This window comes from Bos indicus x Bos taurus, chromosome 21 (assembly GCF_003369695.1).
Source record: "Bos indicus x Bos taurus breed Angus x Brahman F1 hybrid chromosome 21, Bos_hybrid_MaternalHap_v2.0, whole genome shotgun sequence".
Lineage (NCBI taxonomy): Eukaryota > Metazoa > Chordata > Mammalia > Artiodactyla > Bovidae > Bos > Bos indicus x Bos taurus.
Window position 1 is genome coordinate 23,191,130 of NC_040096.1, and position 27,178 is coordinate 23,218,307.

The following is a 27,178-nucleotide window of genomic DNA, read 5'->3' on the forward strand; positions in this document are numbered from 1 at the left end:
CTCGGGGCCCAGCTCCGTGTCGGCACAGCAGGAGCTCAATGAACACCTGCCCAGCAGCCAGTCAGATGGTCAAGGAAATGGATGAGAAACAAGTTCGGGAGCTGAGCTGCCCAAAGCCAGCCTGGCTCTAGCCCTTCTCAGATTTTCAACTCTCTCTTGGGTTCTCTGGATACTCTGATATTCTTCCAGTAAATTCTTGTGTCACACAAACTAAGCAGTCTTGCTTTTTGTTTTGTTTTGTTCCTTTTTGGCCATATTGCAGCATGTGGAATCTTGGTTCCCTGGTCAGGGATAGAACCCGTGTCCCTTGAAGTGGAAGCGTGGAGTCCTAACCACTGGACGACCAGGGAAGTCCCTAGGCAGTCTTGCTTTTAACCAGTACATTCTCAACACCTACACAGGGCTCTCCACCATCCTACAGGCAAACCTGTTCTCCTAAAACAAGCTGCTGGCCCTTCAATCGGCTAGGGGAGGCCTCTTAGAGTGGTCAGTTTGTTCCCTCAGTCCTCACTGTTCTGTTTGTGGTCAGCCTGCTCGGCTCCTCAACACCTTTCTAACCATCCACAGTCAGTGCCCCAGACCCCTTGGGCCACCAAAGCAAAGCTATGAACCCTTTCCCTAGAAAAAACAGCAACACACACACAGAACGTTGGGTGACATTTGAAGGGTTGTGGGGACTTCAGGTTAAGAGCTTGTGACATTGTGACATATAAGAAATGCACATATTGGTCTTCCTCCATGGGCTCCTGGGCAGTGAGAGCATCTTTTGTCGTATTTGGTTTCTTGTCCTCAGTTCTGAGTTCAGAGCCATAGGGGAGAAATGGGTGTCTTGTGATTTAGAACAACCCCCTTTCCATCAAAACGGGGTTTATGTTAACGAGGTGACTTCTGGAAAGGACCTAAGGATGGGGGCTGTTTGCCAGGGGGACCAATCATGAATACAGGTGGAGGTGGTGGGGGACTTTTAGTCCCTCTGGGGAGGGGAGAGGGCTGGAGGCTGAACCAACCACCAAAGGTGGATGATGTAATCAATCATGACTAGTTAATAAAGCTTCCATAAAACTCCAAAAGGATGGTGTTTGGAGAGCTTCTGGGTGGGTGAACACGGAGAGATATGGGAAGAGGGGCATACTTCAGAGAGGGTGTGGAAGCTCCGTCCTTCCCCCGCACCTCGCCCTGAACATCTCTTTCAACCAGCTGTTCCTGACATATACCCTTTTAAAAACTGGTAACCTGAGCAACTGAGTGAACTGAACCTAGTAAGCAAAACGCTTCTCTGAGTTCTATAAGAAGCTCTGGTGCTGGTGCTGGTTTAGTTGCTAATCCGTGACTGACTATTGCGACCCATGGACTGTAGCCCACCAGGCTCCTCTGTCCATTGGATTCTCCAGGCAAGAATACTGGAGTGGGTTGCCATTTCCTTCTCCAGGGGATTTTACCCACCCAGGAGTCGAACCTGAGTCTCCCACATTGCAGGCAGATTATTTACTGACTGAGCTATGCTGCTGCTGCTGCTAAATCACTTCAGTCGTGTCCGACTCTGTGCGACCCCATAGACGGCAGCCCACCAGGCTCCCCTGTCCCTGGGATTCTCCAGGCAAGAACACTGGAGTGGGCTGCCATTTCCTTCTCCAATGCATGAAAGTGAAAAGTCAAAGTGAAGTCGCTCAGTCGTGTCCGACTCTTCGAGACCCCATGGACTGCAGCCCACCAGGCTCCTCCGTCCATGGGATTTTCCAGGCAAGAGTACTGGAGTGGGGTGCCATTGCCTTCTCTGGACTGAGCTATGAGGGAATCCCTATAAGCAGCTCTAGCAAATTAATTAAACCTTAGGAAGGGGATCGGTCAGTTAGAAACACAGGTGACAGTTGGGAGTCTGAAGTAGGGGGGATCTCGTAGGACTGAGTCCTAAACCTGTGGGAGCAGACACTACTTCCAGGTAGACAGTGTCAAATTGAGGTGCATTGCAGGACACCCACAGGGGGCTGAGAACTGTTTGGTGCTGTAGGAAACACCCCCGCCACCTGCATGCATGTTGGAAATTGGGAGCCGAAACTTTTCAAAACTCTTACCGAGCATCACCTTGCTCCCTTTCTCTGAGGGCTCCAACCATAGAGTCACTGACATTGCTGGCTGTCAGACAAACCCTGGGTGCAGGGAGCTGGGGTGGTGGGGGGTTGTGGACACTAGGCAAAGCTAGTCCTGAGGCTGGGATGCAGCATTTTTAGAGACGTTTTCCCTCTCCAAACTACATCTCCATTTTTTTTTTTTTTAATTTTATTTTATTTTTAAACTTTACATAATTGTATTAGTTTTGCCAAACATCAAAGTGAATCCACCACAGGTATACATGTGTTCCCCATCCTGAACCCTCCTCCCTTTTTAAGGAACCTGGTGATTTCTAAAAGGTCATCTGGTCTGGCAGCCCTGCAGTTCCACGAGGGGAGAGGCTGAAGGCCACAGAGGAACCTGCTCACCAGTGGCAGTGCTGGATCCCTTGACAGGCAACTACGCATCGGACAGTGGCACTCATGGTGCTGTGGGGAGGACCACCTGATTACCTTTGTCAGCTGTTGCTCCGAGGAAAACCCCAAACCAAACACCGTGTTGGCTCTGCTGTCCGCCCACTGCCCAAACTTCTGTGACGTTTTGGTGAAAGTCATATTGGGCGTGATTGTGCTGTTGATGATCACCTGCAGAGAAATAGCCCAAAGAGTTGATGCTGAAACACTGAATTAGACACCCAAGGGAGTCCTTAAAAACACCCTCTGTTGGCAAAGCTCGTATGTAAAGCCTACCTCCCCCACTGTTTCATGTGGTCCTGAGTTCTTCCTCTTCTGGCTCATCCCACACTGAGTCATACACACACCACCATGATAAGGGGCAATTTTAGAGACTTAAAAACAGGCAGTTGGCCTAAAATAAGATTTCACAAGTTATCAGTGGGAGAGAGTCTCTCCTAAGGAGAGAATAGTTTCCAGAACTGCTATTTATTATCCCAAAGCTGTTGTGCATCCGATTGTCCTGAATGCCTAGCCGTGTCACAAATCCTCTGAAGAACACAGCTGCTCACCATTCTAAGTGCCTGGAGCCCCGGGGCCCACCTCAAATCACTTAAAATCTTCATGAGCAGTGGGGGCTTGCTGCTTTCCCACAGGAAAGTAAAGGTACACTCCGATTGGGATAATTGGTGGAGAGTTGATTGACAGATTAATTAGGCAGGTGTGAGCTGGGTGCATGGAGACTGTAAGGACAGTGCAGGGATCCGGGGCTAGCTGTTGCTGCTGCCCTTTGGCTTTAAAGGATGAGGAGGTGTGGGAATTTCCTGGTGGTCCGGTGGTGAAGACTCCATGCTTCCACTGTAGGGGGCATGGGTTCCATCCCTGGTCAGGGAACCAATATCCCACATGCCTCACAGTGCATTCCCCAAATTAAAAATAAATTAATTAATAAAATAAAGGATGAGGGAGTGAAGAGGCTGTGGGATGTGAGTCATGGAGCACAGGCTGTGTTAACAAGAGAGGTGACCTTCTGCTGAGGGCCACACCAGCACATGGTGAGCCCCCAGGAGAGGAAGCCCACAGGACAAATGCCCTCAACTCTGCCATTCTGATTTCCCACCACCCACCAGAGCCAACCAGAAGCCAGTGGCCCCGCAAGCCCTCCAATGTCATCAACAGGGCAGCCCCCTGGGGACCAGAGCGAGTGAAGAAGAGTAGAGGATGAATGCGGAGGTGATCACTCATTCCACAAGCGCTCACTGAACATTCACTGTGTGCCTGGGATTCTGCTGGCCAAAGGCACAAACAGGAAGGAGTCCAGAGTCCTGGCCTTGGGACTTCCCTGGTAGTCCAGTGGCTAAGGCCCTGCACTTTCACTGCAGGCAATCAGGGTTCAATCCCTGGTCAGGGAAACAAGATTCCACATGCCTTGCGCTGTGGCCAAAAAAGAAAAAAAAAAAAAAGATTAAAGCACAACGTTTAATGTGGACTCCTGACCCCTATGCCTACTCCTTTCTTTTTCTGTGAATTCTCTCTGAAACTTTCATGAAGGAAAAAAAGAGACTCCTTGGTAAAGACTCAATTCCTGCAGAGCCCTGAAATCAACTTTTCAGAAAATGCACAGAACACATGCCATTAAGAGGTACTTGGAAGAAGCAAAAAAGCTAAGTGCCCCCAGTCTCCCGTCTGGCTCCAGACTTCAGAGGAGGCTGCTTGTCGCAAAATGTGAGGCAGGTCCCGTGGATTCCTTTTCAAGGCAAGTTTTCCTCAATCCAAGGAGAGAGAAGCTGGAAGGACTTAGAAATTTTCCACAAGAGGCTGGGAGTGACTTATAGCAATTAAAAGACCTGGTGCCTGCTTCCAGAAAAGGTATGAATAGACTATTTTAAAAAACATTTTTAAAAAATATGTTGGCCACGGTGCATGGCATGTAGGATCTTAGTTCCCTGACCAAGGATCAAACCCGTGCCCCGTACATTAGAAATGTAGAGTCTTAACCGCTGGACCGCCAGGGAATTCCTATCAATAGATGCTTTTATTATTTTTTATTTTAAAAAAGTCAGGAAAGAAAAGAAACCAACATTCACTGAAATCCTACTATGTGCTGAGAACCTTTCCTATGTTTGCTCCCTTAATAGAAAGTGGTCTATATTGATTCAAAAGAGGAAACTATAATGTGAGAGTTGGACCATAAAGAAGGCTGAGCACCCAAGAATTGATGCTTTTGAATTGTGGTGCTGGAGAGGACTCTTGAGAGTCCTTTGGACTGCAAGGAGATCAAACAAGTCAGTGCTATAGAAAATCAACTCTGAATATTCACTGGAAGGACTGATGCTGAAGTGGAGGCTCCAATACTTTGGTCACCTGATGTGAAGAGTGAACTCATTGGAAAAGACCCCGATGCTGGGAAAGATTGAGGGCAAGAGGAAAAGGGGGTGACAGAGGATGAGATGGTTGGATGGCACCATTGACTCAATGGACATGAGCTTGAGCAAACTCTGGGAGATAGTAAAAGACAGGGGAGCCTGGCATACCATGGTCCATGAGGTTGCAAAGAGTTGGACATGACTTAGTGACTGAACAACAACAACAATCATAATAATGGGTGGAGAAGGGGACCCTGACTGTGTTCTTGAAAGCAATTTCCATTCCTAGAAGAAAACACCAAACTAGTCAGAGTTTCAGGGCTTGTATCTTCTGAACATTGGTGATCATGCAGAACATAGCATGTGCTGCTAAATATTTCTAGACTGGATGACCTCTATGGTCTCTTCTGATACAGGCTTCTGTGATCCTATAAATAACTGAGAACCAAGGGCAGGAGAGCCATCCAGAGCCCCTGGGAGAAACACCTGCTCCAGGCAGATCCTGTCCACGGGTGCAGGCAATTTCTCATAAGGATGGCAATGATTAACGCTGTCTGCAAAGAGTGCCAACAGCACAATGAAATCAAGCGCTTCGATGGCTCAATTAACAAATGCTCTGGGAACGGAGTTCCTCTATAATGGAGTTGGCGGTTCTGGGCAGAAGCTCGCCATCACTCACACAGCTGTTGGTTGTGGCTGTGGGTGATATGACGGCTTGTATTAGGGCTCCGGGAAGCTGAGAGGTGGGAGGTAGCCTCACGTGGCTCTCCTCTGTCTATGCGCAGGGCTGACCTGGGGTGATGTGCTGAGGTTTCCATCCTGGCTCCGTCTTGGTGGTGACCCTCCTCTTGGCCTGTGGACATGGCACACCTCCTGCAGGCCTGACCCCATCCGCCACCACATCTATGGCGTCGCCCACTCTAGCTTGGTGCTGGGACCCCACAGGTAAGCCAGGCCTGCTCCTCCAAGAGCACAGTCTCCTGGAAGCCCTCCCTCCCAGAAATGGATCCACAGAGCCCCCAGGCAGCGCTGGAGCTATGTATTCCCACCAACATATGCCTTGAGGGGCAACTGTGACTGAGGTGTGAAATACTCTCCCTGGAAGAAGCAAGCACCTCAGTGTTTCAGGAAGGAGGAGACACAGGTCTGAGCATAGGTTTCTCCTATGATAAGCAGCACCCACAGCTCTCAGGGGAAGGAGGGGGCCTCCTGGCAGCCTTCCCCAAGGACAGCACGGCAAGTGCTGGGAGAGGGCAGAGGGGCCGCTGTGCCCACTGCAAACAACAGCTGTGACAGCTGCTGCTGCACCTCCTCACTTCACGGGGAGCCCTGCTCTGCAGGGTGCCCATGGTGGGCTCCACGGCTGTGGCCTTTGCTCACCACAACCTTCGAGTCCTGTTCACACCGGCAGCCTGTCCCTGAAGCAAATGCACTCCTTCATCTGGGAGGGGCAGAGCAGGCTTCCCCTCCAGCCCGCAGCAGCAGAGGGACAGCTGGCCCAGCAGCATCAAGCACAAGACCTGATATGGCCAGGCCAGGAGAGAGAGGCAGGACAGGAGGCCCAAGGTCAGAGCTGCAGCCCGTGGGCCAAGACACAGCCCCCAAGGCTCAAAGCACCTGACCATCTGTCATCGCAGTTCAGATAACACTTGGAAGCAAAAGCCTAAAACAAAGCGGAGTTGTCCCAACGTGGTGGGACACAGAGCTGGGGAGCTGGAAGCAGGGGTGGGATGCAGATGGGCAGTGGACAAGAGTGGCACGACCCTGGCTCAGGTCAGCATACTGTGCCCCGCTCCAGTCCCTGGGAAGAAAGGAAGGAGATCCATCTGGATCACTGGAGCAGGGTGGAGGCTGGGGCTGTGGAGCTAAGGAATTCAGCCATGGGTTGGGAGGAGGAAGGTGCATAAGACTGGGTGGTGGCCATCGCCATGCTGGGGTCCTTCTACATGTCTCACCTGATGTGTGGAGCAACTGGAGGTGCAGGAGCTGACCTAGAACTGGCCGAGCAGCTCCAGGAAAGGTCCGGCAGGGCCGAGGCGGCCTGGGGATCCCTGTCTGGTATCCTGTGCTCCAGCTCTCAGGACAGGACACTCATCCCCTACCCTCAGCCCCAAGTGCCATTCACAGTCACTGAACAACTAAGGCCAGCCCCTCCCGCTACCTGGGCCTTCTGCTCCATCACAGGACACTCCCTTTTTGCAGAACAAGGCCCAGTCACAGTGCATGTGCCCTGCTGCTTAGGCAGAAGCTCTAGGTGGGCCCCTGGAACTCCGGGTGGTTGGGCATCATAGGAGGGGTGGCTGGAGATCCTTGGGCTCCAGTGCTGGATTCCAGGGGCACCCCACAGCCTGAGTTCCCCATTCTCACTTTCTTTTTGGCAGCACTAGGTCTTAGCTGTGGCACTCATGATCTTCAATCTTCATTGGGGCACATAAAGAAGGGAATCTTTGTTAGTTCCATGACCAGGGATCGAACTCAGGAGTGCTGAGTGCAGCATCTTAGCCACTGGACCATGAGGGAAGTGCCCCCTTTCCCACTTTTTAAGTGACTCCTAACTTGATGGAGGCCCCACACTGAGCCTGAACTAACTCTGTTCTGTAGTGGGGGCCCTCCACCCATCCGATTGCTCAGAGTTGGCTCCTCTGGCTCTGACCCCACCACTGTCACAGCTTCAGGAGCTGCAGAGCTGTGCGCTGCAGTGGCTGACACGCTGACACATTACTCAGAGCCCAGCTAATAGGACTAAAACACTTTCTCTAGGAAAGTCATTTGATCTGTATTTAAGCCCACTCTATCCTTGGATAACTCAGCTGACAAAAGTGCAAACCCATCTCAAGGGATGGAGGATGAACTGACAGGATCTACAGATAAAAGAAAGCGAGACAGCTTGACTCACCACCCTGAGCAGAACATCCTGGCAAGAGTCTAGGAGATTCCAGTCCAAAAGCACAGAGAAGGAAAGCGGTAACACAACGGCATTATCACCATGTTTCCCAGAGGAAGGAAAAAAAATAAAAGCACCTTCCAGATACTCAATCCTCAGACACAAGGTGCCTACCTACTATGCGCCAGGCACTTGCACACTCCCTTAGTGCTCACCAGATCCCTGCCACACCTGATCACCCAGCTTGCAGCGGGAAGTGTGCCCTAACTCAGAGAGCTGGGAGCTGGTATCTGAGGACCTGGGCACAGGCAGCAGTCTGTCAAGCCTCAACAGCAGGGTGAACTCAGCGTAAAATATGAGTAAGAGCTGTGGCAACCTGAAGGAAGAGAGAGGACTGCGAGGCCAAGCTCCTCTATCTGCAACCTCAGCGGTGCTGAGAGTACAAAGGAGGCCTTTAGAGAACTTAAGCTGAAGGGAGAATTTGCCTGAAGACGGGAGCCTCATCAAAAGATCCAGGGCACCACGAGCTCTCAGACTGTTCCTGGGGGATCCTCAATGGAGGCTTCCTGCTCCATGGTCGTGGGGGTCATGGAGGGAGGAGCCCACAGCCAGGCCCCATTCTGCAACCAGCCTGCACCCAAAACTCCCCTGCTTCCAACTGCCTAGGAGCACTGACCAGACACACTGCAGGCAGGAGGAGGCCAGTCAGAAGGCTACTGCAACAGTCTGAGCAAGACTGTACCAGGACAAGAGTTATGGCCTTGAAATCTAGAACGAGGCATAAACGTGAGTCCGGCTTTCATTTGATCAACTAAAAGGGAACTGATCCTGCGCTTTTCCATTTGCTTTCTTTTTAAAAATATTTTCTGGCAACAAATGACTGGGAAAATGGAGAGGTGGTTTAGAGGACAAATAAGGGTATTCAGCTTCAGATACACTGAATTTCTGGTGACAGCAGATAATCCATGTGAAAATGTCCATCAGGATGAACACAGATTAAAGACACAGAAGAAACTATGAAGCATCGAGTCTAGCTCTTTTCTTTTGTAAACTTGGTGATATGTCTATTGATAACCCTCCTTTACTCTGCTCCCATAATAATATGGCAAAATACTGAGGAAGGGATTTCCCTGGGGGTCCAGTGGCTAAGACTCTGAGCTCCCAACATAAGAGACTTGGGCTCAATCACTGGTTAGGGAACTAGAACCTAAATGCCACAGCTAAGACCTGGTGCAGTGAAATAAAGAAATAAATATCTTTTAAAATATTGAGGAAGACGGCAGAATAATGAAAACACCAGGAAAAAAATTTTTCAAGAAATACTATAAAACCACTTAATAAAATTCAACTCCCATAGCTAATAACACCAAAACCAAACAAGATCTTATACCTAAGGCTGGCAAGGATGCAATAAACTGGCATTCTCATACAGGCTGGAGGACAGAACTCTTTGGAAACCCACTTGGCAATATTCATCAAGAGCCATAAAGTGTTAATATCTTGACCTATAATATTACTTCCAGGAATCTGTTCTAAGGAATTATCCAAAAGAAAGCAATAGGCATGGGACTTCTGTGGTGGTCCAGTGGCTAAGACTCCATGCTTCCAATATAGGGGGCCCAGGTTTGATCCCTGGTCAGGGAACTAGATCCCATGGCTGCAATGAAGAGTTCACATGCAGAAACTAAGACCCGGAGCAGCCAAATTCTTTATTTATTTAAAAAAGCAATAAGCACAATGAACAAACAAGGGTTATCTGTTTCATGAAGATGCTCATTATCTATAATAGTGAAAAAACTGAAAGCCACTTCAGTATCTAACCATAATGGGAGAGATTAAGGACATTATAGGTCCTTGGTAGAATTATCAAAATGGAATTAAAATGCTACTTATGAAGACAATGTGCTAACAAGGAAATCTATTCTTTTAAATGTCATACAGAATGAAGTAAGTCAGAAAGAGAAAAACAAATATCGTATATTAATGCATATATGTGGAATCTAGAAAAATGGTACAGATGAACTTATTTGCAGGGCAGAAATAGAGACACAGGTAGAGAGATGTATGGACACCAAGAGGGAAAAAGCGGGGTGGCATGAATTGGGAGATTGGGATTGACAGACATATATTACTATGTATAAAATACAGAACCTGCTGTACAGTACAGGGGGAAAAAAAGAAGGTACAATCTGTTTGCAAGACATATTACTGGAGAAGGGAGTGGCTACCCACTCCAGTATTCTTGCCTGGAGAATTTCACGGGCAAAGGAGCCCGGCGGCTACAGTCCATGGGGTCGCACAGAGTTGGATATGTTTGTAGGACATACAGTAAGTGAACCTTAAAAATGTATCATATTGCTTTTGATGAAAAATAAGTGACTGGGAAGGTTCAAATGAGCCGGTGAAATGGTACCTTGGCTCCATCCACACTGATGATCCGATAGCTGTTTCTTGTGACATCGTAGAAGTAGGAGACGGTAACAGCCTGCTTGCTTGCAGGCACCCAGTTCTTCTTGGTGTTGGGGTCGATCTGGAAGACATGCGCTCGGGTAGTGAAGATGGGCTGTTCTCTGCAAGAGGAGAGACGGCCCGTGAGTTGATGGAACATGGCTTCATGTATAATTTATGATTTCTAAGCCACCTAAGATTTTAATCATTTATGGGGAAAGATACATATGCATGAGAACAATGAAAACAAGAAAAGGGAAGAGAGGAGGAAAAAAGCAGACACCTGAGGAGTGGTTACTGAAACCCAACACCCTGAGGCTGAGGGGCAATTGGCTTAATGAGCAATTTGCTTAAAAGGCAACTCCTGGTGCCGTGTTTTTACATCCTGGTCAAGGGTCCTGTTCTTTTTCTGATATCCTCTTGGCAGTTTTTAGGGCTTTGCAACAAATGCATTGGCAGGTAGGGATTCTGCAACAGTTTTAAGATTTTGCAAACCATTTGTGACTTCATACTATATTTCTATGGGCTTCCCAGGTGGCTCAGTGGTAAAGAATCCATCTGCCAAGCAGGAGATGCAGGTTCAATCCCTGGGTTGGGAAGATGCCCTGGAGGGGCAAATGGCAGCCCACTCCAGTATTCTTGCCTGGGAAATCCCATGGACAGAGGAGCCTGGTGGGCTACAGTCCATGTAATTGTGTCCCCTACAGTTATGGGGACATGACTTACCAACTAAGCAACAACTGTATTTCTACTAAATACTACTGATATTTGCAGCATTTTATGAATGATGCATTCATTCATAATTGACTGGGCCTTAAAGTTTTATGTTTCCAACTTACAAATCTTTGGGTTTTATGCAGTATTCATTAAATCTCTTTTGCTATTCTTGTCTCTGCATTGTTGCTTTTTTCACTCAGACGCCTGTAAACTCTTAATGTGATTATTAACCAAATTAGCACGGTGTCTATGTTTCTATTAAGTGAGGAATTAATTAGATCTTGACAATAGCATTAATAAGGCAGATGAATAAAAATTATAATGGATTTCACTGCATTTCATATTTTAATGTGTCTGCTTCACAAAGTAGCACAAAATAAATCACAGACTCATTACAAAATATAATTTCTTAAAATATAATTATTTTTGAAGAAAGGTAATTCAGGTTAACTGGCTGGAAAATCCTTTCCGAATAAGACAAAATGGGGGTGGGGGGAAGCCACCACACCAGGATGTAAAAATAATCCTCTCATTCATAAAATGCTATCGATTTAGTAAGCACTTATGAGAGACAAAAAATTAAATTAAAATTAGAAAAATTAATTTTTTTAATCCTCACAATTCAAAGAGACAACATAAATGAATGGGACACCCAAGTGGAAACAGAAGATAAAATCAAAAGGAAAAAGTGAATTTTAGGTGCTCTGGTCTCTGAAAGGAGTGGTTTTAGGTAAAGTCATCTCTGAACCCATCCTGACTAAACAAGGCTCATTATTGGAAAGGAAACCCTTTCTTAAGAGAGAAACTGTATCCTAGAAAAGCAATTTACTAGGCATTTGCACCCCATGCAAGAGATACTGAATAACACCATGAATACCAGCATTAGCCATCAACTGTGACTGTAGATAATGCAGAAACTTCCTCATGACTATTTCTCTGAATGAATAAAAGCCAAGGGCACGCTCTTCCTGCTACTTCAATGCAGCTGTTTCTAGAGTTCAGCTTTCCAGAAGGGACAGAGCTCAGCACTCCCAGCCCCCTGAAACGTTCCCCTGTAGGTCCCAGGAGCAGTTTAAGAGCCTCCGGGGTGTGGATCATAAGGACGCTTGTCTTCCTGCCACAGTGACCAGGTTCACCCACCCACTCAGTCCCAAACTGACAGGCTTCTGGCCACAGGATGACAGCTGTGGAAACAAAGGAATATTCTCACTGTAGTGTTCTGCATCTGTTGTTGAGAGGGGGACCAGCCGTTGGGGAGCATGTGTGTGCCCGTGAATACCAGCCCGCCTAATCAATCCACACGGGAAAGCCTTGCATCTGTACACTCGGTGCCACGTTTTGCTAACCATACAACACCAGAAAGGAAAACACTTGCTCACCTGGAGTTCTGTATGTTTAAGAGGAGGGAGCGACTGAAAGGGCAGGAATACAGAAAATCTTTCTAAAAGGATCGAATTATGCAAAGTATACAAATACCAAATCGTTGTTGTCTACTGAAACTAACAATGTTACATGTCAATTATACCTCAATTTAAAAAAGAGAATTAAGCTAAAATCTCTGCTTCCTTTGCACAGAGCACTAACAAGCTGGGCAGGGACCCACGGTCAGGCAGGAGCCCTCCCAGGGGAGGGGGTCAGGCTTTCCCTTGTGTCCTCCACACTGGGGAGGATGGATTGGGTCTGGGTTTAGCACCCTTAGACTAGTGTTTCCTAAATCTCTGATAGGAATTAGCTGCGGCACTCAGTAAAAATACAAGTTCCTGGGCCCCAACTTAGCCCCATGGGAACCTGGCTGTGCAGGGAAGGGGCCTTCATAGTTCTATCTTTTAAATTAATTAATTTTTGGTTGTGGGTCTTTGTCGCTGCACTTGGGCTTTCTCGAGTTGCAGCGAGCGGGGGCTACTCTCCAGTTTCCATGCATGGGCTTCTCACTGCGGCGGTTTCTCTTGTTGTGGAGCACAGGCTCTAGAGTCAGGGATCAGTGGTTGTGGCAGAGCATGGGCTTAGTTGCCCCATGACATGCGGCATCTTTCTGGACCAGGGATTGAACACACATTCCCTGCATTGGAAGGAGGATTCTTAACTGCTGGATAACCAGGGAAGTTCCAGCTCTATTTTTTAACAAGAGCTCCAGGTGATTTTTATCCTTAGGAAGCTCGCATTAGACATTATCAGATGATCTAGAAACAGTGGAAGAAGTCGCCACTGCAGCCAGCACCTCTCCTCCAGAATGACAAAAGCAACTCCAAAACACCCTCCCACAGCTTGAAGAGGACAACAGAGGGGCCAAGGACAGGATCTTTGGGTGCAAAGGATGGGGGAGGGGGATGGAGAGGCAGAGGTGCTCTGGTCAGGACAGAGGGCAGCCTCTGGTGGTCCAGCTGTGACCTTCTGAGAGTGACTGAACAACAACAACATACAACCAGAGATGCAGGGATGTTGGGAGAGCACAGTGGGTGGGCTCAGCTGGCCACACCCTCGGTGGCTGCAGCCCTGGTCTCCATGGTCAGGCCTCTGCCAAGGAAGCGGCTGTTCCGGCTCAGACGGAGCACGGTGACCCAGGAAGGGAGCTGCAGGGAGACCCACTGACCCTATTCTGAGAGAGGGCCCCACAGGAGTTGCCACAGCTCTTCAAAGACCTGCGATCTCGGGCCTGGGGACCTGGGCTAGACAGGGTCAGTGTGGCACAGCTTTGAGCCCAGGAAACTACCCACAGTACTGGGATTTCTACATGAATAACCAAGTCCTTGGCTTCTGGGGGAGTTCTGTTTCATTTTTCTAAAATTATAAAAATAGTGGTATTTAGGGACTTCCCTGGTGGTCCAGTGGCTAAGACTCTGTGCTGCCAATGCAGGGGACCCAGGTTCCATCCCTGGTCAGGGAGCTAGATCCTGCATGCCTCAACTAAGACCCGGCACAGACAAATAAATAAATAAATTATAGTTATATTTTTTAAAAGTACAAGAAAAAAAAATCTAATGGTATTTAAAGAAAAAGAAGAAAAAGACAGGATGGAAAGGAAAGTCAGTTAATATTTAGCTGGTATATGTTGTATATGTTCTCATTCAACCTTCTGGACAGAGCTGTGAATGGGTAGCATTTTCTATATAGAAAGAAGGTAGGGACTTCCCTGGAGGTTGAGTGGCTAAGACTCTGTGTTCCTACTGCAGGCGACCTGGGTTTTATCCCTGGTCACTGAACTAGATCCCACAGGCCACAACTAAGACCCAGTAAAGTCAAAAAAATACTTAAAAGAAAAAAAAAAGAAATTGAGAGTTGCAGGATGATTTCAGGCAACATGGACAGCAAACCTTTACATCTTCACAGGCAAAATCAGAGCACAAACCTTACCACAAAATCCAGAAAAGCAGACTCCAACTCTGAAAGAGCACCGTGCCCTACCGGAGAAAGTAAGAGCTGGAACTAGGACACAGAAGTCAGTTCCTGTAAGTGTGCAAATCAGTATAAATAGAAAAACCCAAAGGAAACACAACTGTCCATGCCAGGAGGCCACCTTTCCTTCCCAGCAGGGAAACGCTGAAGAGTGTATATCAGAGAACAGAAACTACCTTCATACCCAATTTTATTCTCCTTTCTTTGGTGTTTGATGCTTAGGGAGTATATTTGAAATATACTCCCATTCCTTCTTCAGTGCTTTAAATAGAAAGCAGATGTTTCCGGATGGCAAACCGTTCCTTTAGGCAGACAATATAACCTACTGTTCCCTTGCACAGTCTTTTTAGAGCTGAATAAACACCAATTGCTGCTCATTGAACACATTTGGGAACCTGACAGTAATTGTCCCCAAGAATAATTAGACACTGCGAAACATATGTATGTTTGGAATATGAAAACCGCTCAGCAGAAAGGCCACTCCTGCAATGAACGATTTCTGGCTCCATGCGAAATGATTCTGCAAAGAACTGGCATGACTACTTTTTGCAGGAAAAAAAAGTAAAGTGATATTTTATTATAATCTCTCACTTGCAACTAGGCTTTTCCTGATATGAACTTGTAAAACCTCATGATTCTTATTATTCTGACTTCTCTCTGATGTGAATGAAAACAAACCATTTAGTCATTATCTTACAGTCCTTTAAACATGTTCCAAAGTCTCCTAGGATGCCCTCATTAGTTTATCTTCCTTGGGTCTTAGATCCTTGTGCACATCATTCACACAGCTCCAAGAGAAGTGTTCGGCCCAAACCTCAATGGGTCTGGCACTGTCCACCCAGCTTTGAGGACCCTCCCTGGCTCTGTGCCACACAGGACCAGCTCCAGATGCATCAGAATGATCCATGGGTACTGAACACCAGACAGGCTCTGTGCTTTTCTGCTAACACCTCCAAACCAAAGCACCTGCATTTTCACAGGACCATGCATGTGCCCTTCACCGGGGCTAAAGCATCCTCCCCTTTGGCCTTCCACTAGTATTTTGAGTCCTACTATAGCATATTAAAAAAAATTGTTTTTTAATTAAAAAAATATTTATTTACTTTTGGTTGTGCTGGGTCTTCATTGCTATGCTGGCTTTCTCTAGTTGGGGCGGGCAGGGGCTACTCTTTGTGACAGCGTGCAGGCTTCTCACTGTGGTGACTTTTCTTGTTGAGGCTCGGTAGTTGTGGTGCACGGGCTTCAGTTGTTCAGCAGCATGTGGGATCTTACGGGACCAGGGATCTGAATTTGTTTCCCCTGCCTTGGCAGGCAGATTCTTAACCACTAGATAACCAGGGAAGTCCCCACCACAGCACTGTGAGACATCTAACTCATGCTCTGAAGATACAGGCCCTGCACTGAGCACCTGGAATGTGGGAACAGAAGCTGGCTCACCAAGCTCTCTGCCCTCAATCTACATCTAGGCCAACAGGCCCTTGCTGGCAGGGTCGAGGCCCCAAGCCTAGGAAAAAGATCTGGTGGAAAAAGGAAATAATGGACAAAAGGTTCTAGCATATTCTTTCATAAAAAGAACCTACCAAACTGACGAGTATCTTGTAATTCTACTTTCATACAAAATCCCCATAATAAAGTTATCATTATTTGCAGATAACAGATCACACATCTGGAACACCCAAAAAAATCAACTGAAAAAGTAACTATGAATAATAAAATCCAGTAAGGTGACTAAGTAAAAAATTACCAAAGAAAAATAAAATCAGTAGCCTTTCCAGATAGACATTATAATAGATATTAAAAGATCCCATTTAGGACTTCCCTGGTGGTCCAAGAATTCACCTTCCAATGCAGGGAGTGCAGGTTCCATCCCTGGTCAGCGAACTAGGATCCCACATGCTGAATGGTATGGCCAAAAAATAAAAATAAATAAAAGATTCCATTTACAGTAGCAGTAAAAAAGATCCAATTTCTAGGAATATATTTAAGAAGCCAGATCTGTTCTGAAAAAATAAAGATGACTTCTCAGGCAAACAAAAGAAAACCTTAATAAGTAAGACATCATGTTCTTACAAGGGAAGGTCAATATGAAGATGTCAATTATCCCTAAATTATATATACATCTTAAAAATGCCAGTATCAACAGAATTATTTTTAGAACTAGACAGAGTTATTCATGTGGAAGACTTAATATGAGAGGATAGCCAAGAAAATTCTGAAGATGAAGAGCAACGAGGAGGTTTAGCCATAATTTAGCCAGATATTGAAATATATTATTATACGGTTCCAGCAAATGAAATAAGAGGTATGAGCAAATAACAGACAGACTAATGGAACAGAACAGAATCTAGAAACAGAAGTCCAGGGAATTAAGTATACAATGCAGGCAGTACTAACCATCAGTGGGGACCCGGAAATCATTCCCTAAACCCTCTTAGAACAACAGAGTGGCACCTCCCTGGATAAAACTTGCACCTGGCCAACCTTAGCCAGAATCTGTGTCCTTGCCCAGTCTCAGCCCCTTTAAGTGGGTCACAGCAGACCCATTCTGTTAAAGGGATTTCCACCTGCCCCCAAACTGCCCAGATTAACAAACCTGATAAATGAGAGCTATCACATAAGTCACATTTGTCACAAACTTCCTACTCCACTGACTGGGGATCCCCCTTTCAGGTCACATTTACGTCAGGGAACAGAATGAAGCAAGCATCCTGATGAACGCTGACAGGCTTCCTTGACGATGCTAGCTCTATGGGAGAGGGTCTGACAGTTTCTCAGGAGCTCTCAGCCCACGTCCTCCTGCGGGTCTCCTGTGATGTGGGTCTGACAGAGCTCAGGGGCTGGTTCATAGGCTGAGGGCTGCCCTGGAGGGCCCACAGGTCTATTACCATGTGCTCTGGGAAAGGCTCTGCACCGTCCGAAAGGGGTGCTGGGCCCAGAGCACTGGGAGAGGATCCCAGTCATGGGGAGAGGGAGAGGCAGAATCTCAGAAGAGCAAATCTGTGATGGAAGGCGAATATCTGCATGGGGGTGGGTTTACCAGACCAAGGACAGGATCAAGGGAGAAAATAAAACAAAACTCATTAGCAACACCTCAATACCAGGACTTCCCTGGTATTCCAGCGGTTAAGACTCCACCCTCCCCAGGAATAGAGACGCAGACTTAGAGGATGGTCCTTTGGACACAGTGGGGAAAGGATAGGGTGAGACGAACCGAGAGAGTAGCGCTGATGTGCACACACCGCCATGTGTAGACAGGCAGCTAGTGGGCGGCTGCTGCACAGCACAGGGAGCTCAGCTCAACGCTCGTGATGATCTCAAGGGGTAGGATGGGGCAGGGGTGGGAGGGAGGCCTAAGGGGAAGGGGATACATTTATACACAGGGCTGATTCACGGTGTTATACAGCAGAAACTAACAGTACGTTGTAATTATCCTCCAGTTTTTTTTTTTTAAAAGACCCAATTCTCAAGATATTTTTTATTTAAAATGTCAACTATCACAACACATTGTACAATAAATAAAGACCTTAGAATCACACACTCATACACGCACACACACAAAAGACTCTGCCCTCCCAATGCAGGGGGCCCAGTTCAATCTATGGTTGGGGAACTAGACCCCATATGCCACAGCTAAGACCCAGCAAAGTCAAACAAATAAATACTTAAAACAAAAAACCCAGAAACACTGCAATCCCATCTTGTGTTCAAATGGCACCCTGCTACTCCTGCATAGAAACCCCTCTCCCTCCTCCAAACCCTGCCTCTAACCCAGCCCAGAATCCAGGAAATCATTGGGGTTTAGCATGTGAGGGGGAAATGACTGCAGATGTTGACAGGTGTGCTCAGAGACTGGCAAGCACCACTCAGGGATACAGGAAGGGCAGGGAAGAGACGAGGCCTTGAGGGTGGGCTGAAGCCAGGGGAACACTGAATGACCCACCTAAGGAAATCGGTTTTTCTCTTAGGGGCCACCGTCTCCAACTGTGCTCCGTGGCCAATTTATGTCAAAGCTATTTTCTCTTCCAAATACATTCCAAGAAATATATATGTAGGAAAAATGTTAAATGCACTTGGATAGTTGTTCTCACAATTATGGGATATCATCATTTAGAGATTGTGTTCTCTACCCAAGGCTTCAGAGAAATCACCAACGCCTGTCTTTTGAGCCTCATACACGTGTGTGACCTGCACTTACAAAGCAGCCACTGCACCAGCAGGCACCTTCTATGCATGATATTTCATCTGTGGAAGGCATCTTATTTTTAGGATTTCAACATACATTTGTGATGTATTCTATACGCAGCATATTGAACAGTTACACTAAAGAACTCACTCCTCTGGAATCTATGGTGAAAGATGGGAGTTTTAAACCTCAAAGCAGAATTTTATGATTCACGTGCTGTGAACCCAAAAGCCAAGAATTAGAAAACATCCAAGGGATGATTTCTAAAAAGCCAGGTGTCGAGCCGCCAAGCCATAATGATGAATGATTCCTGGGACAGCTAATTCAAGAGAGTGCAAAACACTGCCCAAGAAGCAGTCGGCGTTGTTCCTGGTGCTGTAGCATGTCTGTGCCTGGAGGTTTTCCTGTTACGCTAGATAAAAACAAAATACAGAAGACTTCATGCCATGTCTGTTTTGAAGACATGACTCATCAACATCATTCCTAATACTAAGCAGATATTATTTTCTTACAGGACTGAACAAATAATGTTCTCAATTTTAAGTGTTGAGGGCTTTTGTACTCATCTATAGTAAACATAAAGTGGGGAGAATGGGGAGTGACTGATAATAATAAGTTCTGGGCTTCTTGGAGGAGGAAAAAATGTTCTAGAGTGAGATGGTTTTGATGATTGTACAAACAATGAATTGTATATTTTATATAAGTAAATTGTATGATGTATGAGTTATAGCTCAGTAAAGCTGTTTTTGTTTGTTTGTTAGTAAGATCAAGTGTGGAAAAGGATAAGAGAGAAAAAAGAACCACGTTTTCTGGCTTGGGCAGTTGAGAGGAAATATGAGTCCTGAACAGTGGACCTTGTTTATGAACCATCTAGAAGAGATGTTAGAAGGCAACTGGGACCCCTACTTGGAGTGACTGCAAGGTTAGGAGACTAGACTGGGAAACTCACTGCAACAGCTGAATAAAAATCAGGGGTGGGGGACTTCCCTGGTGGTCCAGTGGCTAAGACACCATGCTCCCAATGCAGGGGGCCCTGGGTTTGATCCCTGGTCAGGGAACTAGATCCCACATGCCACAACTAAAGATCCTGCATGCCACAAGGAAGACTGAAGATCCTGCATGTGTCATAGCTAAAGACCTGGAACAGCCAAATATATACATAAATTAAAAAAAATAATCACAGGTAAATGAAACCACTCAGGGAGAGTCCCCAGGGAGAGAGGAGAAAATGGACCACCCAGCTGAGAGGCACCCAGGACAGGGGCAGGAAGAGAAGCCATCCTCAGAGATGAAGGACCAGGTCAGGAAAACAGCAGGGGAGCAGGAAAAAGCATTGAAGCAGGGTCCTTCAGGCTGACTAAGCTTTGCAAAAATCCACTTGGTTCCATATCATCCTGAAAGCCCACCACATAACAGTCCAACCTTTATCAGGAAAGGAAAACAGAGTGACGGACATCTGAAATATATACTGAAATGACTTGACAGTGACCATTTTGTGTCAAGAACATAACAGGGTTTGGGTTTTTTTTTAACAGTATGTTTTTAATTGGAGTATAATTGCTGTACAATAATGTGAATCAGCTCCATGTATACATGTGACCCTTCCCTCTTGGACCCATTCCCACTCACCCCTCCATCCCACCTCTAGGTCCTCACAGAGCACCGGGCTGAGCCCCCTGTGTTATACAGCAATTTCCCACTAGCTATCTATTTTACACACGATAGTGTATGTATATCAACACTATTCTTGAAATTTGTACCCCTTCTCCTTCCCCCTCTGTGTCCACAAGACCATGCTCTACCCCTGTGTCTCTATTCTTGCCCTGCAAATAAGTTCATCAGTACTATCTTTCTAGATTCTAGATTCTGTATGTATAATATCTGATATTTGTTTTTTTCTTTCTGACTTACTTCACTCTGGGCTTCCCTGGTGGTTCAGAGGTTAAAGCATCTGCCTGCAATGCAGGAGACCTGGGTTCGATCCCTGGGTTGGGAAGATCCCCTGGAGAAGGAAATGGCAACCCACTCCAGTATTCTTGCCTGGAGAATCCCATGGGCGGAGGAGCCTGGTGGGATACAGTCCAAGGGGTCGCAAAGAGTCAGACACGACTGAGCGACTTCACTCACTCACTCACTGTGTATAATAGGATCTAGGTTCACCCACCTCATTCCAACTGACTCAAATCCGTTCCTTTTTATGGGTTTGGTTTTAATTCTAGTTCCTTTCATGGCTCTGTCTACCTGTCAGAGACACAGCTGAAGAGGAAGAGGGCTGCTTCTCTTCATTAAGAATAAGGGGAAAATTGGTTCAGGAACAGTACATGCACCCAAGGAGGACCTGTTCACCTGTATGACCTTGGTCAAGTCACTTCCCTTGACCTTAACATAAGCCAGGTCTGCTCTCAGATTAAATGTGATAATGTCTGCAAAGCTCTTTTTTGTTAGTAATAGCAGCCTGTTAAAGGAATATTGTGATACGTTAATTATAGGCGTGAGACATCACTGTGGGGAAGATAATCCCCTTCTCCACCTTAGACAGCTCCACACCGCCAAAGAGAACTAGTGCTCTCTCCCTGTTATCATCAGCAAATTAAACAGAAAAGAATCTTCAAAAAGAACACCTGTGCACTTTCATAATTAACAAAAATTTTTCATAGCTTAAAAAGTTTGTTTATAAGCCTTTGTTATTGTTGTTCAGTCAATAGTCGTGTCTAACTCTTTGTGACCCCCTTGACTGCAGCACACCAGGCTCCCGTGTCCTTCACTATCTCCGGGAGCTTGCTCAGATTCATGTCCATCGGAGTCTGTGATGCCATCTAACCATCTCATCCTCTTTCATCCACTTCTCCTCCTGCCCTTGTTCTTTCCCAGCATCTGGGTCTTTTCCAGTGTTGGCTCTTCGCATCAGGTGGCCAAAGTATTGGAGCTTCAGCATCAGTCCTTCCAATGAACATTCAGGGTTCATTTCCACCTGGGACTTGTTTTTTCCTCTCCTGCAAAGAGTACTATGGCAAACTGGTTTTGCAGTTCATTTTTTTCTTTTGGGTTCCCCAGGCAGCAGCAACAGGGATCCTGGTGCCAGTTCTAGAAGCCATGCGTGTGTGTAAGTCACTTTAGTCATATCCGACTATGTGACTCCATGGCCTGTAGCCTGCCAGACTCCTCTGTCCATGAGATTCTCCAGGCAAGAATAGTGGAGTGGGTTGCCATTTCCTTCTCTAGGGGTTCTTCCCAACCCAGGGGTCAAACCCAAGTCTCTTACATCTCCTGTACTGTCAAGCACGTTCTTTACCACTAGCACCATCTGGGAAGCCAACCCTGGTTAAATATACACCTTACCACTCTGAATTTGGGTTCAGGGGGGAAAGTTCTTTTTGTTTTCCTAGGAACCTCTTGTTTAAAATTAGAATCACACGGTGTCAACAGGCTGGTAACTTGCCAAGTCAACTGCAAAAGTGTAAAATACAAAACCAAAGGTGCAGACATACCTCAAAAGAGCATTTGTGTTGTATTCATTTACACTATCAGCCTGTCTCTCAGACTAGTAGACATTTCATGTGTGTACTACAATAATACGTTATCTACAAAAAGTAGGTGGCAAGGATGGTTGCCAGATTTGGCACACACACACAAATACAGAACTGGCAAAATTTTAATTTTATGGATATTTTCAAATTATTTTTATGGAGCTATAAATCAGGTAACATAAAACTCATCCTGTCCAGTTCAGGGACTTCCCTGGTTAGGACTCCGTGCTCCCAGCGTAGGGGATCTCGGTTCAACCTCTGGTCAGGGAACTAGATCCTGCATGACGCAACTAAGACTTGGTTCAGCCAAATAAATTATTTTTTTTAAAAGTGTACAGTTTTGTGGTTTGTAGTTTATCCAGAGAATTGTACTCTGAATAAGTAAATAAATAAATAAAATCACCACTATTTAATTTCAGAGCATTTTCATCACCCCTAAACCCCATGCTCATTAGCAATCACTCCCATTCTTCCCTCCTTTAGCCCCAGGCAACCCCGATCTCCCTTCCATCTCTATGGATCTGCCTGTTCTAGACATTTCATATACATAGAATCACAATATGTGGCTTTCTGTGTGTCTGGCTTTTTTTTACTGAGCACAAGGTCTTCAAGATTTATCCATGATGTAGCATGTATTAGTACTTCATTCCTTTCTATGGCTGAGCTATTAGTCCACTGTATGGATATACTACATTCTGTCTCTCCATTCATCAGCTGATGGACATTTGTATTGTATCCATCTTTTGGCTGTTATAAATAATACTGCTACGACTATCTGTGTACTAGATTTATGTGGACATGTTTTCTTGGCTCTTGGGGTTTATACCTAGGCGTGGTATAGTCATATGGTCATATGGTGACTCTATGTGTAACTTTTTGAGGAACTGCCAGGCGTATTTCCAAAGAGGCTGCACCATTCTGTCCCCTCACCAGTGCTGGATGAGTGTTCCAATGTGCTGCATCCTTGCCAGTATCTGTTACTGTCTTTTTTATTACAGCCTTCCCAGTGGGCGTGCAATGGAGGGCAATGGATACTTAGCATATCTCCAGGGGAACGTGGTGTACCTAACTGAAGGTGACCTACTCCCCAGGCAGACAGAATGCGTGCCCACTCGGGGCCTCCATTGTCTTTCCTGGGTCACTGCTGTCCCAGGGAGGAACCCACCTCATGCTAGGCTGCCTATTTTACTGTCTCTTTTCTTTCTTTCTTTCTATCAATCATTTGATAGATTGATTGATCGATCGCACCATGCAGCCTGCAGGATCTTAGTTCTCCAACGAGGGATTGACCCCACGCCCCCTGCAGTAGATGCCCAGAGTTTTAACCACTTGGACCACCAGGGAAGTCCCTCTCAGGGTCTTTTATTAACAGGAGGATTTTTTTAATGCTTTCATAAATACTGAAAACACAGAAAATGGGGGTTTAGAAAGGGGCAAGAAAGGATTTCAGTGAATACCAAAGCAAATGTTTTTTTTTTTTTACAGAAGGCAACCTTGAGAGATACAAGCAAACCTGCAGATGGTGGGCGGGCCATATTTCAAAGACTAGGAAGATGCTCTATGGGGCTCTGCCATGCTCCACATGTGCAGAGTGGCCTGGGCAGAGCTGAAGCTCAGCACCCCTGTGGCTGGGGGAGAGGTGGTTACAGAAGTGCCCGGTGCCTCAGGAGCATGTCCACAGTTCTTACTTTGCTTCCAGGCCACCGTGACCATCTCACACAGGCTTGAGTTACAAGAAGAGAGCACTAGATCCTTCCAAAATTTCTCGCATGAAGCTGGAAGCCCCCTGGCCTCTCCTGGCCAATGGTGCCTGCTGGTAGAGATGGAGAGCCTGACCTGGTACTGATAGCCCAAGGAACCCACCTTCCTGCCCACCACGTCTCCGTCACTGTTCTTGCTTCTGTGGTTTCACCTGAACAGCAGCCCTCTCTCTGGCTACCTACCTTAAAGCTGCAGAAGCCACTGCTTAGAAGAGTAAACTATTAACATGACAGGTGGACGGTGATCACACAGTAAAGCTCTGTATGCCTTAGGAAATGGTTCTCATCCCACTCTGCTTGGACCCTTTTCTCTGGACTCCTAGGTCCAGGCTCCCTGCACGGTGCTGGGACTGTGGAAAGCAGTTTGGCAGTTACTCAAAAAGTTAAACACAATTACTGTATGATCCGACTATTCCATTTTTAAGTATATACCCCCAAAGAACTGAAATTCAAGGCTCAAATAAATACTTATCCATTAATCTTCAGAGCAGCACTATGCACAGGGGCCAAAAGACAGAAACAATTCAAATGTCCACCAGCAGGTGAATGGATAAACTGAATGTGTTACACACATATAATGGAATGTACTATTCAGGCATTAAAAGGAATGGAATTTTGACATATACTACAATACAGAGGAACCCTGAAAATTATGATGCTAAGTGAAATAAGCCAGACACAAAAGGATAAATACTGTATGATTCCACATACAGGAATCAAACCATCAAAAGCAGAGACTGAGAGTAGAATGGTGATTTCCAGGGTTTGAGGGCAGGAGAGAATGAGTGTTACTGCTTAATGAGCTCAGAGCCTCAGTTTGGGTGAATGAAGAAGTTCTGGAGCTGGGCGGCAGTGACAGGTACACAACACTGTGAATGGTCTATATGCTGATGAATTGTGAAAACACTTAGAAGGGGTTCAAGTGCTAAACTTACATTCTGTATATTTTCCAACAACAGTAGCAGAGTGTGCTGCTGAAATGGGAGGGAAGAGGGCAGGGCACAATCTTTAAAAGAATGACATGGCCTCAGGACATGACAAAGACTGGTGAGAACCAACTGGATCCAAGATGGCAGAAGAGTCAACTTTCGGTGGACCCCGAGCCTCTTCACGTTCACCCTAACACATCAGCATAAGCTAGGTGACACGCCCACCAGCCCCATGACAGTTCTGAGGCCAGCTATCAAAGGCCAAAACGTGGGCACTGGCCCAATCCCTAGAAATCCTCACTCCTTCCCACAAATAACTGGAATAATCCTCCCACACATTAGCCTATGAATGATCCAGCCCATGAAAGCTAACTGCACCATATTTCAGGGCCTCTTGCCTTTTGAGATGGCCCACACTCTGCCTGTGGAATGTGTTTCTCTCTAAATAAATCCAATTCTTACTATCGCTTTGTCTCCAAATTATTTTGAGATGAGGCAAGAACCTTAAATTCACTGGGAACAGCTCCTAGGGAGTATTGATGGAGAGGGCCTAAGGTGGATGAGGCAGGAAAGGGCAACCTTGAAGAACAGCTCAAAGGCATGGGAGAGAAAACTGCAAATAGTAGGCACTGAAAAGGCAGGTGGAGCAGAGGTGGGCAAGCTGGGCAAGAGGGGGCAGCAAAGCCGGCCAGTACCAAGGCTGGGGGTGCGGAGCTCCACGGAGGGAGCTGTCCGGAGCCTCAGGCAGCTCTGACCATGTGGAGGACTGCAGTGCAGAGACACCCAGTGTCCACAGCACCTGACCACAAGCTGCACCTTCTCAGTAAAAAAAGAACAGTGAGCTAAAACACTGAGAAGCTTTCCAGCATCAAATTGTACAGACTAAAAAAAAAAAACGCACTTCTCTGCTGACAAAGTTCGGAGATGGACGCGGTGACGGCTGCACAACAATGTGAAAGCACTCAAGGCCAGTGAAGCGCACACTTAAACGCGGTCACGATGGCGCATCGTATGTTGTGTGCATTTTACCACAATACCAAAAAAGGATTAAAAAAATATCTAGCCTACTAGAGTGGAATGCATCTGTCTCTTTTACACTACTAATGGGGTGTGACTTGAGAGAATGCTCTGGGAGGCAATTTATTATCGTGAATCAAAAGCCTTACAACTGCATTCTCCTGAGACTTCTAGTGGTCCAGGGATTAAGAGTCTGTGCTTCCACTGTAGCCAGCACAGGTTTGAATCCTGGTCAGGGAACTAAGATCCCACATGCTGCGTGGTGCAGCCAAAAAAAACCAAAAAAAACACAACTGCATTCTCTTAAAGCCAGCAACTCCACTTCTAGTATCTATTCAAGGGCAATAAATAAGGATGTGTACAGTATACAGGCAAATGGACAGTCACTGAAGAGCTGTTTATTACACACATGCATACCCCTTTTAAATAATCTAAATGTTCCAAAGTGAGGGATTGTTTAAACTAAGTATAATAGACCCATCAAGACACACCATTCATCCTTTAAAAACTGTAGTATTTAATAAGATGGAAAGGTGTTCTTTTTTTCTTTATCCATTGTGATATACTCTCAACTTCATTAAACTATAGTTCAATGACTTACATCCAGAAGCTACTGAATAAGGAGGCCAATAGGTGTTGCTGAGTCCAGTCTGTGTCCTCTATCCTGCTGAACAGAGCTAGCTAGACCCTGAAGGGCTCCAGTGTCACTCAAAATCTCTTTATTCAGAGAAAACAAAGCTTGGAGCTGGTGCACTGGGATGACCCAGAGGGATGGTACGGGGAGGGAGGAGGCAGAGGGGTTCAGGATGAGGAACACGTGTATACCTGTGGCAGATTCATGTTGATGTATGGCAAAGCCAATACAATATTGTAAAGTAATTAACCTCTAATTAAAATAAATAAATTTATTAAAACAAACAAACAAACAAAAAGAACCCAGATGTTCCAGAATTCCAACCAAAGCTAGCCAACACTAACACTATAGATGTTAATAAGAATATACAGTATTAAAGTGAAAAGAGATTACAGGAAAGCATTATTCTATGATCTCATTCTTATAAAGGTGTACACTAGTATATATATTAAGTTAGCAATCATCTATTCTGCAGTTATATAGGAACACCCCAGTAACAAGACGCCCATGGCCTCTGCCTCAGAATCCAGGGCACTCTGGACCTACCTGAGTGCACAAGAAAGACCATGGAATGGTGACCACAGTGCCAGGGTTGTCTCCGGCAAGAGAGACACTAGGGTTACTGAATGCATGCGAGGTAAAGACAGTGAGCCTTGCTACAACCTGAAATCGTGTCTGGGCAAGAGAGGCCAGTTGCTTGCTTTCCAATCTAGAGGTCAAGTGTAGAACTACCCAGACCAAATAAGACAGATGTGACAGGACCCCAAACACCATGGTTGACAGAGGGAGAGGGATAGGTGCTCTTAGAACTTCATACAG

General features: G+C 46.1%; 1 protein-coding gene across 2 annotated transcripts in view; it reads right to left on the reverse strand.

Annotated features, from left to right (window-relative positions):
• HOMER2 (homer scaffold protein 2) overlaps positions 1 to 27,178 on the reverse strand; it is a 90,728-nt gene that overhangs the window by 27,691 nt on the left and 35,859 nt on the right. For both annotated transcript variants that reach the window (XM_027520970.1, XM_027520969.1), the window contains exons 2-3: positions 10,165 to 10,321; positions 2,562 to 2,693 (exon numbers count right to left, since the gene is read on the reverse strand). In XM_027520970.1, coding sequence (XP_027376771.1) covers positions 2,562 to 2,693; positions 10,165 to 10,321 — 289 coding nt within the window. The remainder of the gene's footprint in view (positions 1 to 2,561; positions 2,694 to 10,164; positions 10,322 to 27,178) is intronic.